This window comes from Lontra canadensis, unplaced genomic scaffold (assembly GCF_010015895.1).
Source record: "Lontra canadensis isolate GAN:19392208 unplaced genomic scaffold, GSC_riverotter_1.0 scaffold11, whole genome shotgun sequence".
NCBI classification, from domain to species: domain Eukaryota; kingdom Metazoa; phylum Chordata; class Mammalia; order Carnivora; family Mustelidae; genus Lontra; species Lontra canadensis.
In genome coordinates, this window is record NW_022631005.1 from 1,411,593 (window position 1) to 1,423,730 (window position 12,138).

Consider the following 12,138-nt stretch of genomic DNA (forward strand, 5'->3'; position numbering starts at 1 on the left):
CGGTTCCTCCTACTTAAGAGCAAGTCCGGGCCAGCTGGGAGCCGACCAGAAACCGCAAGACGCAAGCACGCGGGGTGAGCGCTCACGGAGGGTGCGAACCGCCGCCCCACGCTCGGCGGTGCGAGGCCGGTCACCCGCTCGCTCCGGGTCCCTCGTGTCGCCTGCCGGCTCGCCCTCGGACCACTTGCGGCCCGCGGCCCTTCCAAGAGGCCGGCAGCGCTAGTCCCGGACGCAACGTGACTCGGTATCCACCCCTCCCGCCCCCGCCCCCCGCTCCCCGGCTCCCCTCGCCCCCCGCCACCGACATCTCCTGCTTCCTCCCTCCCCAGTCACCCTCAACGCCTCTCTACGCCTAGAAACGGGCAACTCCATCTCTCCCAAGGCGGAATAAGAAAAATCCCAATGGGTCAGAAGGTTTTTGCAGACACTAAGAATTTAAAAAAGATTCCCAAGGGACTAGACTTCAGAGAAGAGATGGAGCTAGTTTCGTTCTCTTATTTACCTGCAGCAGTAATTTGTGTGGGAGGAAGCAGGATAACACCCGGGTTGAACTTGGAACTAGAATGCCATATAAAAAGAACAATAAAAATACACTTAAAATACCAACCACAATGATATGCCTTTCCTCTCTTTTCTGGTGTGAAGGAAGGACTGAACTATCTTACATCAGCTCTTTTGGGGTCCATTTTAGAAATACCATAAAGGGACAGAATAAAGGATAGATTGAAAACGGCGCGCAGCGTCGGGGGGGGGGGGCGGGGGTCATTAGCATCAGAGCTGTTTAGCTCGGGAGGGCTTGGGTAAGTGGATGGTGAAGCATTCCTATAGCCCTTCTTGAGTGGTACTTGTACTTCTCTTGTAAAATCTAAGAAAGTTCCAGGCTACCCCCACCCCTTTTACTCTTTTTCTGAGTGACATCAGCTGAGAAGTTTCTGGAGTTCCTTAAGTGTTGCCTCAGCCTATAGGAAAGAGCCCCTGAAAGAAAATCCCAGTTCCCCCCTCCACTCTTCTCTTTCAGCATCCTCTTGGGTGAAAATTAACTTGCTTTGCAGAGATGTTCTACTATCGTTTTGCTTTAGATATAACCTGAAGCATTAAGCCTTGCACAGTGTTCTGAACTCATTAAGCAACTGAAATACTGGTCTTGTTGTCCTTGGCTCAGAGTGTCTCCCTCTCTCCTTGCCTTTCAGCAAGACCTACTGAACAGTTCCTGTGCGTATTGTGTCGGGCTTGAGATATAAAAAGTAGTCACTAATAGTGTGCTCCTTTTCATTTACTAGGGGAGGAAAAGAATGCTGAAACAGTGTGACAGATGCTATAACACAGGTGTGGCCAAGATGTTCCTGGAATAAAGAGAAGGGGCCACTAACACCACTGTAGTGTCCAAAAAAAAAGGGGGGGGCTTCTCAGGGGAAATGAATTTGGGTTCTTAGAGTTTCTTAGGAAGGAAGGAGGGACATACCAGGCAGAGAGACCAGCACACGCAAAACAAGAAGGGAAGAAAGAGCAAAGTCTGGCCCTGGAACAAGAACAGTACATTGGAGTAGAACATCTGGCTGGAAAAAGAGGTTGTACGGAGTTCATGGAAAGGAGTCTGGACCTCATCCGTAGGCAGTGGGAAGCCACTGAAGGTTTTAAGCTGGGATGTGAGGTTGTAAATTTGGAAAGACTGCTCTTTGGGAAACTGTCTGACTGGAGAAAGCAGAGATAGGAGACAAGAAGGAAAAAAAGGAGGTTGCAATAATCCAGCATAGAGAGGAACTAAGGAAATGACAATGAAGAGGAAAGACATTTAGGAGGACAAATTCACAGGACTTGGTGATAACTGGATGAGTGTAAGAGAAGTTACAAATGTTAATCCCTAGGTTTCTGTTTAGAGGGCCTGAGTGAGTACTCAGGTCATTCACCAAAATGAATACAGGAGGAGAAGAGAAGACTTTGCAGAGGAAACTAAAGAATTCAGTTTTAGGTCTACATTGTGTTTTCTGTTTTGCTAACTGATACACTGTATGACCCTAAACAATTCACTTAATCTTTCTGGCTTTCAGTTTCATCACCAATATAACAGTCAATAGATATCTACCTCAGAAGTTTATCGTGTGTGTGTGTGTGTGTGTGTGTGTTGTGTGTGTGTGTGTGTGCATGTCCACTTTGGGTATTACCTTCACCAGGTCCAAGGGAGTGTCATATGCAAAGCTAAAACCTAGGGAAAACATCCTCTTACCCACACCATGCTAATCAATACTTAGATCCTGGGTGGCTAGTGAGAAATATGTCTCAGGAAAATTACAAACAACACCCTCCTGCTTCCCAGATATTGAATCCAAGCTAATGCTTAGGACTAGGTCAGATCATATTGCTAATTAGAGCTCCTCTGCTTCCGGAGGGTACTCTCCAGGGACACGTGCAGAAATGTGGTCCTGGTATCAGACCACTAAAGAGGAGGCCTCTTAGCAGATGTTGGAAAGCTTTTTTATATCGTGTGTCTTTCACAGAATGCTTGAAGCCACCCACTCTCTTTGAACCTCTTTAGGCTTCCTTGTGACACAGTGCAGTGTAGGAAAGGGTGTTGGAACATCTGACCTTGGCCATTTACATTGGGTGTGATGACAACAAGTACTTTATCTCTTCTGTGTCAGTATTACCATTTGTAAAATAGAATTATGAAAGGATCAAACAAGATAAGGAAGAATGGCATTTTTGGAGATGCTCTAAGGGTAAGTAAGAGGCACTATGTTTTACTTATTGGACTGGCAAAAAATAAAAAATTTTACTATCCCACTGATGTGGCAAGGGTATGGGGTAACAGGAATTCTCTTATGTTGCTAGTAGAAGGGTAAACTGATTCACTTCTAAGGGGAGCAATTTGGCATTTTGTATCAAAATTGCTGGTGCACATACTTCTGATTAAGTTATTTCATGTCTGGGAATTTATCTAATAGGTCAAAAATTTGAACATGTGTTTATAATAGCAAGAGGCTGAAAATAAGCAAGAACTTTTCTATCCCCATTAATAGGGGATTAGTTAAATAAATTATGGTAGGTATGTAGAGTAGAACAGCATGAAATTGTAAAAACAAACCAGAAAGTTCTGTATGCAAGTATATGAAATGATCTTCAAGATACAATAGGGGAGGGCACCTGAGTGGCTCAGTCAGTTGAGCATCTGCCTTCAGCTCAGGTCATGATCCCAGGGTCCTGGGATCAAGTCCCACATCAGGGCCCTTGTGCAATGGAGAACCTGCTTCTCCTTCTGCCTGCTCTCCCCTGCTTGTGCTAGCTCTCTCCCTCTTTCTCTGACAAATAAATAAAATCTTTAAAAAAAAATTTATTTACTTCACAGAAAGAGAGCATACAAGTAGGGGGAGTGGCAGGCAGAGGGAGAGGGAGACAGAGGGAGAGGGAGAAGCAGGCTCCCCACCGAGTGGGGAGCCCAATGTAGGGCTCAATCCCAAGGCAGACATATAACTGACTGAGCCACCCAGGTGCCCCTAAATAAGTAAAATCTTAAAAAAAAATACAATGGGGGAAAAGCATGGGGCAAAAGAGTCATCTAATATGCTATCATTTATGCAAAAAATGTGGGGAATTTATAGATAGATGATGTATAAAGTATCTCTGGAAAGACATACAAGAAACCAATTACTGGTATTTATGTGAAGGGGAACTAGGTAGCTGAGGACAGGGTGGGAGAAAGATTCTCACTGCATACCACTGTGTACCCTTTGAATCTTGAACCAGGTAAATTTAAATTTATTACCTATTTAAAAAATAAAGGAGCAAAAAAAAAAAAAGATTAGTATGACTGTAACTGACCTGGGTGCACCTGTGTGTGTTCACACACGTCCTCAATCTGAACTGTCCAGCTACATTAACCCAAGGACACTTCTTGTTTGCTCCCCCAGGTATCAGCTTAGCAGGAGAAGAGGGGATCCTTTACCCTTGCTTGGTGGAGGGGGTGGGGAGCCAGATCCTCTCTGCCTTCTCTTGCAGGAGTATCTCATGTGGGGCCTCAGAAGTCTGGAGCACAAATTTCAGAAACAAATTACAAATGGTGGGGGGTGGCAAGCCTCCCAGTCAGCCACATTGGCTGTACGATCTCCCAGAAACAAGGGTGTCTCCTTGGAACACTGCTCTGTGGCTCAGCACTGAGGCTGCCACGGCGTGAAGGAGGGGCTGCTTTACTCATCCCTCTATGTAAACTGTGGACAGGAAGCCGACTGTGGTCAGGAGACCTGACTGTCATTTTTTGCAGGACAATTTTGTCTCTCAACCTTTGAATAAAGTGATTTCCTTTCTAGAATGAGAGGTTCAATGTCACTTATCTCTAAGGAGCCTTCTTGCACTGCCATTTTATGACATGAAACATCCATCTTTAACCAAAAGGAGAGTTACAACTTAGTCCAACAGACATTTCATCCCCTCTGGATCCCCGGAGCTCAAATGCTCATTCCAGACAATCTGGGAGAGATGGAAGGAAGAGTTGGCTCCTCCCTCTTGAGAACCCCCATTCCTACACCTTCCTTCTTTCCATTACCTCAAAACCACTTGAAAGTTTCCCTGAGGACACTGGGATAGACAAAACCCTTTCACTTCCTACCTTACTAGCATCCCCAAAGCCAAGTTAGGAAAGTGGCAAGGAGCAGAAGCCAGATCTCTGCAAAACACTACTTTGTCAGCAAAACTTGGCAAACTCCTACTGACTGCTGCTTAAGGTTATTTTAGGAAACTTCACCCCAACTAGATTCAGGTTTGGCCTCAACATTCTCTGCCCCTACCACAGGCTTCTGAACATTGTTCAGATATTCTCATGTTCCAGCTAGCCATGAGCTCTCATGGTGCTGGTCAAGGGTCTCTCCCACAGAATCACCCGTCTCTCCCAACAATACCCACCCCAACCCAGCTCCTGAAGCAGAAATTCTCGAAGTATGATTCCAAAGAACCTCACTCTAGAATCACCCGAGAGGTTTATTAAAACTCCTACTGGAGGCAGATAAATTGGATTAAAATCTCTTGGGTGGGCTCAGGAACCTGCACTTTTAAAGAAGCTTCTGTGATGATTTTGGGAGCCAATAATCTAAGGATATCCTTTAACCAAAATTAGTCATGGTAAAAACACATCATCCTATCCATTTTTATTTCTGTCCAACAAACATTTCTTGGATGTTTACTGTGTGCCAGGCAACGGCTTGACCCATGATCCTTTCATTCACAAAGCTCCCAGGGAAAGGCACGGCACTCTAAACTGTTTTCCTCAAGGAGGGTCATGTTAAATCTTCTGATAGGTTTAGAATTCCTGTCCTTAGGATCCCTTCCACCCCCACTTCCATCATGGGAGGACTGAAGTCTGCTGCAGAGAACTACGAATCTTGCTTAAGAGAAAAGCCCACTCCTCCTCTGTTTTTCACCCCAACAATCCAGGGCCTTTCTATCCTTTGGGGCTGTGAAGCCAAGAGTTTGCATGTGCTCAAGGCATCTCCAAGGGGTAAGAGGATGAGGCTTGTGGAGAGGGGTTGTAAGAGACTTCTTAGGAACAACTGTAAACACACAGAAGACCAGAGTGCCACCCTCCAACACTTCTGTCTTCTGTCTGCAAGAAAAAAAACTTGTTGTTCAGATGGGAGACAAAGGCTGTCATGGGGGTGGGGGTGGGGGGGTGGCTGCCTGTGTTAGCAGTATGGGAGAGATTTCAAAGCATTCCTACATCAAACACAACCTGGCAATCAGGCTCCTCTGCTGTCACCTCCCACTGAGAACTCACAGCACCAGGACCTAGCAGGGCAAGTGACCCTTGGGAATTCATGACTTGAACAAGCAATAAAATTAGTAAGACATTTCTCTCATACCCTGTGAACACCTAGGAGACAAAACTTAAAGGTACGCAAAGTATCCTAGGTTCACATCTTTCTACATACTTTTTCTCCAATGATACCTTCCTATCTCTCCTTAGAAAATTATAGATTCGGATTCTTCTGGAGTAGGTTTATAATATATCTAAGACTTGTGCCAGTAATGAATCTCTTGTTCCTTTGGCTTGAGAACATCTTTTTTTTTTTTTCCCTCAGCCCAGATCTTCCCTAACAAAACGTTCTTACACAGTAGGTTCCTGGCATATATTGAACCTGAGTCTGAGATAATCAGAGTCTTGACTCCAATCTGAACGAGTCAAGAACCAGTCCAGGAGTAGAGATGGCAACTCTGGGCTCCAAGGTGTAGGATATACCAAAGCTTGAGAGATTAAAGGGAGTAGAGAGGATGGACAGAATGTAGCTCTCTGTAAGCAATTACCAGAGAACAGCAATTGGGTCTGGACAAATATTGAACATCCCACCCACCCACACTCACTCATAGTTTTGGAAACAAAACAATGCGATTTAAAAAAATCTCATTCTCTTTTAGGACATGTTCTTCCACCAGCAAAAGTTCAATCTCTAAAATTTTGCTTCAGGGAAATAGTGTGGACAGCTTATGGGGGCATGAAAGTCAATGCTTAATTGTGACAGCGAGGACCCAACTTTTGCCCCCAGTGCATAACAGCAGAAACCTGGTCCCTGTTGCAATGAGGTATGCCAAGGTGCCTAGGCTGCCTGTTTTTCCTGAAACCTTAGAGCAAAGGTGCTTAATATGACAGGTTTTGGTCAGACTGGCCAGACAATCAGGCCAGATTTTCTGTCCTACATCCTGAGTTGCAGCCCCCTGGAAGTCTTCTCCAGAAAGTTTTGCAAGGCCATCCTCTTTTTTTTTTTTTTATTTTAAGATTTTATTTATTTATTTGACAGAGAGAGGTCACAAGTGGGGAGACAGAGACAGAGAGGGGAAGCAGGCTCCCTGCTGAGCAGAGAGCCCAAAGAGGGCCTCGATCCCAGGACCCTGATATCATGACCTGAGCTGAAGGCAGAGGCCTAAACCACTGAGCCACCCAGGCGCCCCATCCTCCTTCTTGACTTGGTCTTAGCAAGTATAGACTCTGGGCCTAGGAGCTGTGATTAAACAAGTACTTTTTGAGGGGCGCCTGGGTGGCTCAGTGGGTTAAAGCCTCTGCCTTCAGCTCAGGTCATGATCTCAGGGTCCTGGGATCAAGCCCCGCATCGGGCTCTCTGCTTAGCAGAGAGCCTGCTTCCTCCTCTCTCTCTCCCTGCCTCTCTGCCTACTTGTGATCTCTCTCTATCAAATAAATAAATAAAATCTTTAAAAAAAAACAAGTACTTTTTGAGAGAAAGACTTATAGTTTTGAGATAGGAGTGTGCACACTGGGTCATCATGCTGATAAAAACTGGCTATTAAAGTCTAGGCAAGCATGAATGAAGTGTTATGTGACCTCAGCAGCATTTGAGTTGCTGGTATTTTTGTATTAAGGCCCAGAGTGAGGGACAGCAAAGAAATACTTCTTCATATGAAGCCTGAGCTAGCTCTGAAGGGCTCTATCATTTCCTGATCAGGGAGCTAAAAAAAAAAAAAAAAAAAGAGCCTCTATTTTTCCCTTTTCAGACTATTTAGGACCTTTGTCATCTGATTGGCTTTGGGAGAGAACTGAAGTAGCAACATCAAGGTTGAGGGCGATTTTCAGCACAGGATTCTGTTTCCCAATCAAATCCAAGAACTCCAGCGATGTAGGAACCCCAGACCTCTTAGCTTTTGTGCTCATTCCTAGGTGTGTACTCTCTACCTACCCGTCCTGACCTTGGCTCAACTTCAGCTTCACCAGCAACACTGTTTGGTGTGACTTTGTTTATTCACAAGTTCACATCCCAGTAGGGACTGGCTGCCTGGACTGTGGTGGCTCCTACTTTCCAGGCTTCCTGAGAGCAGAATTTTAGGCAAGGACTCAATCGCTCTTTCATGACAAGTGGATCAGTAAAACAATAATAAAACTTCTGTCACCATAACTAAGAGGCTATAATAGACCAAATTCTCAAGGGCACTTGAATAAGCCAAGAGTAGACCCTATTCACACAGTTTTAGGAAGCCACTCTCTTTCAAGACTGCCGTGTGTAAATAACATTTATATATTTAATTTGTTATTTTCCTACAGCCCCAAAGAGGAAAACATTATAAGAAATGTTCAAGGAAATTGGAAAGTTTGTCAATGGGAGGCTTGTCTTTGTAACCCTTCTCCTCCTCATTTCCTGTGCCAGTTGCACTTTTATTTCCCGTCTCTTTACGCTCAGTAAACAAAACCATATTATCAAGGGAAAGACGTGAGCCCATTAACATTGTGAGCCCTCAGATTTCACTCGCAAGAGACGACGCAGCACTTATCTGATGGAACAGAAGCTTTAATTGCTTCGAGGTACAAGCCCGTCCAAACCTCTGAGATCTGACCGGTCCCTGGGAAGCCTTTGCGTCCTGGAGCCAAGCCCCTCAGAGAAAACGTGCGCAGCCCGGATGCGGGTGCCAGCCTCCCACCGGCGTTCAACCGCAAAGGCAGAGTCTTTTTGGACATCCTAGTTAGAAGGGGAAATCTGGTAGACTTCCCCACAAGGCAGAAACCTCTGGCGCCCCAACGCGTACCCCCATCACACCGCCGCCACAAATGGAAGGAAAGCCAACTGAAGGGATGCTGCGAAATAACGTGAAAATCTAACCGTGAAGATGTCGTGCTGCCCCAGGTACACAGCACCCAGGGCATACAATTTAGTCCCGGGAATCGGAAGGAGGGAGAAAACGAGGGAAAATTAAATCCGTACTCTAGGTTTAGGAAAGGAATAACACCAGTGCCAGGAAAACCGAAAGCGCATAGGACTCAGGGGGGGGGGGGGGGGGGTGGGGGGGGAAATTTTGCCCTCCCGGGGGGGGGGGGGGGGGGAGGCTATGAGCAGTCCCCAGGGGCTGAAATCCACACTCCTTTTTAACCCTTTCCCCACCTTAGTGTCCACAATCCGTATCCGAGGGGTCAGCCACCCACCGATGCAGAAGAACAAGCTTCTCCCCCTCTGTCCTCACCGGAGACGCCCGTCCTGCCTTTCTGTTCCCGCTCCGTCCAGTACCCGTCCGGGTAGCAGGCCTCCTGCGCTCTCGCCCCGCCCTTCCCCAGGCCGCCCCTGGGTCACGCCGGCTCTCTCCCCGACCCGGGGGGTGCTGGACGGCGGCCACCCGCGGGTTTGGCAAAGTTGGCGGCGGGGCAGGCGCGTGGAGCCGCGCGCCAGTCCGGACCCCGGCCGTGCGGGGCAGGCGCCCATTGGCCGGCCAGCGCCACGTGGCCACCCCCGCGGCTATATTAGGCCACTATTTACCACCCGCTCGCTCGCCATGGCTCGGCGAAGGCAGCGCGGGTAGGGAGCAGAGGTGGAGCGGCGCAGCCCGCGCGGTCCTGTCCGGCCCCGCACTCTGGCCCCGGCCTGCGCGCGGAGGCGGGTGGGCCGGAACCATGAGCTCCTACCTGGAGTACGTGTCGTGCGGCAGCGGGGCGGGTGGCGGCGGCGACGTGCTCAGCTTCGCGCCCAAGTTCTGCCGCGCCGACGCCCGGCCCGTGGCCCTGCAGCCCGCCTTCCCCTTGGGCAGCGGCGACGGCGCCTTCGTCAGCTGCCTGTCCCTGGCCGCCGCCCGGTCTGCGCCTTTGCCCCCAGCCGCGCCCGCGCAGCCTCCCGCGCCGCCCCCGGCCGCGCCCTCCTTTGCGCCGTGCACCCTGGAGGGTGCCTACGAGTCGGGCGCCGCACCTGCCGCGGCAGGGAGTGCAGACTACGGCTTCCTGGGGCCGGGGTCGGCCTACGACTTCCCGTGCGCGCTCGGGCGGCCGGCGGACGACGGCGGGGCGCACGTCCACTACGCGACCTCAGCGGTCTTCTCCGGCGGGGGCTCCTTTCTGCTCAGCGGCCAGGTGGACTACGCGGCCTTCGGCGAGCCCGGCCCCTTGCCGGCGTGTCTGAAGGAGCCAGCCGACGGCCACCCTGGGACCTTCCAGACCGCGTCCCCCGCCCCTGGTGCCTACCCCAAGTCGGCCTCGCCGGCCTCCGGCCTCCCCGCCGCCTTCAGCACCTTCGAGTGGATGAAAGTAAAGAGGAACGCCCCTAGGAAAAGTAAGTGCTTGGGCCTCGGACCGAGCTACTGGGGTCGGAGCCCCCCTCCGAAGAATTAGGCTGGGAGCGCGTGGCAGCTGCCCCTCTTGACGGCCATTTAGAGTTATGGGGGAAATGCGTTCCGAGGCATTATTAAAGTGGGCGCACTCCATTGAGCGTGTCCCAAGTAGAAGCTTGGAAAATGGGCCAGGCATTGAGGAAATTTTAGGAGGGAGCTCTCCGTGGAGCTCTGGGTTTACAGAGAACCACTGTAGACTGCCCAAAGCTTTGTAACTTTGATTCTAACCGGTGTGCCCGCGTCCTCTCGCCCCACTGATGCCTTGTCTTTACATTGCAGGCAAACTCGCCGAATATGGAGCCGCTAGCCCCTCCAGCGCGATCCGCACGAATTTCAGCACCAAGCAACTGACAGAACTGGAGAAGGAGTTTCATTTCAATAAGTACTTAACTCGAGCCCGACGCATCGAGATAGCCAACTCCTTGCAGCTGAATGATACCCAGGTCAAAATCTGGTTCCAGAACCGCAGGATGAAACAGAAGAAAAGAGAACGGGAAGGGCTTCTGCCCTCCGTCACCCCTGTGGCTTCCCTCCAACTCCCCCTCTCAGGAACGAGCACCGCCAAGTCTGGCAAGAAGCCAGGGAGCCCTTCTCAGGCCCAAAAGCCCTCATGAGGTTTAGTCTTGAGGCTGAGAAACCTTGGCCTGCAGAAGTCATAGGCTGCCTCACCCCTGTCCAGACTTAGTATGCTCAGTTTGGGATGGAGGTGGGCGTGGGCCGAAATTAACAGAGGTTTCTCTCAGGAAAGGAAGTATCTTAGTGGGCTTCTGAGTTCCAGGCTTAGGTGTACAGATGTCAGTTTGAAGTCGCTTAAGCCACTCGTTTGTGTATTATTTGTGTCTTCAGGGAAAAGGTATCCAAGTGCCAGCCCAGCCCTGCTGCTGTGTTGCCTATCTTAGTCCTATGCAATCCTTCGGTGCAGAGTGACAAGAGCTTTCGTTGCTGATCTCTGCCCACCCCGGATATGCTCAGAAGAACGTCTACCCAAAGTTTTTCTCATTTTTATTTAAAGGACAGACTACATGTATTCAGCTTGAGATGACCAAAGCTAGTTAGGGCCTTCCTGATCTAGCTAAGCTGCTTCAAAGGTGATCTTCACGTTTGCACTCCACTTGCTTTTTTTTTTTTTTTCTTCTTTTCTTTTAAAAGCAGTTTCTACCTCTTCATGTGCCTGAGTGAAGATACAATCGCTGGCTGTCTAGTTAGTAGTGGAACAAATCCACAGGGTGGGTGAACACTAGAACCTGAACTACACCTTGACACCAGTTACTCAGACTGGAATGTAAATATATACAGTATGTATATTTTTAAACAGGTTTGCTTGCAATGAACTTCTATATGACATTTAATGTCAGCATGTAAAGGGTTTGAACTTTTTTTTGTAATAAAAATTACAGAATCTGCTACTCTCTGTTTTTCCTTACTCTCCTTTCATTTTCATGATCTTTCTTAAAAGCTAAATTTGGTTTCTTCTAATTTCTTGATTCGGCTCTGGGAATTTGTTTAGATTAATAACTCTAAAAAAATAACACATTTTATAGGGTGTATACACCAATTATATGTCACAGACAATAATCTGAGCAGTTTAAAAAGGAGAAGAAGAACTACTCTGCCAAATACTCAAGTTAACTAAGGAGTTGCTGTACTTACTTTAAGCCCGCAAGTTTTTGGGTGACTGTAGACTGCCCATTAACTCAAAGGTTAGGTGTCCACTGTGTAATGTTGTAAAGCCAAGAAGACACTGTAGAGAGATCTCCTTATTCTTTTGTCTCTTGCTCTCACGACAAGAAAAGGCAACCTGAAGGTTTTGTTAGTTGGTTAGTGTTCTCTGAGAAAGGCAGCCGCACATCCAAAAGTTCTCAATGGTGGACCTCCCTTTCCCAAAGTCAAGAATTACAGAGGAGGCTGGCGAGGCCAGTCGTCAGAGCTTTCCACTTCCTGTAACCCAGACTGACATCTGGCCTAATAAGAGCACAGAGGTAACTTTCTATTTTTAAAAACAAAATACTTTCAAGTGACTTCTTTCAAAGAAGTTTCAAAGCACAAAATTTGAAGGATGGCAAG

General features: G+C 48.3%; 1 protein-coding gene across 1 annotated transcript; it reads left to right on the forward strand.

The window, feature by feature from the left end:
• The first annotated feature begins 9,276 nt into the window (after positions 1-9,276).
• On the forward strand, positions 9,277-11,477 carry HOXD1 (homeobox D1). The gene is made up of 2 exons (XM_032855962.1): positions 9,277-10,016; positions 10,354-11,477. Exons 1-2 carry the CDS (start codon positions 9,368-9,370, stop codon positions 10,686-10,688), a joined length of 984 nt encoding a protein of 327 aa, XP_032711853.1. The 5' UTR covers positions 9,277-9,367; the 3' UTR covers positions 10,689-11,477.
• The last annotated feature ends 661 nt before the right edge of the window (positions 11,478-12,138 follow it).

Bases quoted from the DNA above. Each gene is read 5' to 3' on its own strand.
- HOXD1 (XM_032855962.1), top strand. From the start codon at position 9,368: ATGAGCTCCTACCTGGAGTACGTGTCGTGCGGCAGCGGGGCGGGTGGC. The intron at 10,017-10,353 runs GTAAGTGCTTGG...TTTACATTGCAG, and splicing joins GAGGAACGCCCCTAGGAAAA to GCAAACTCGCCGAATATGGA.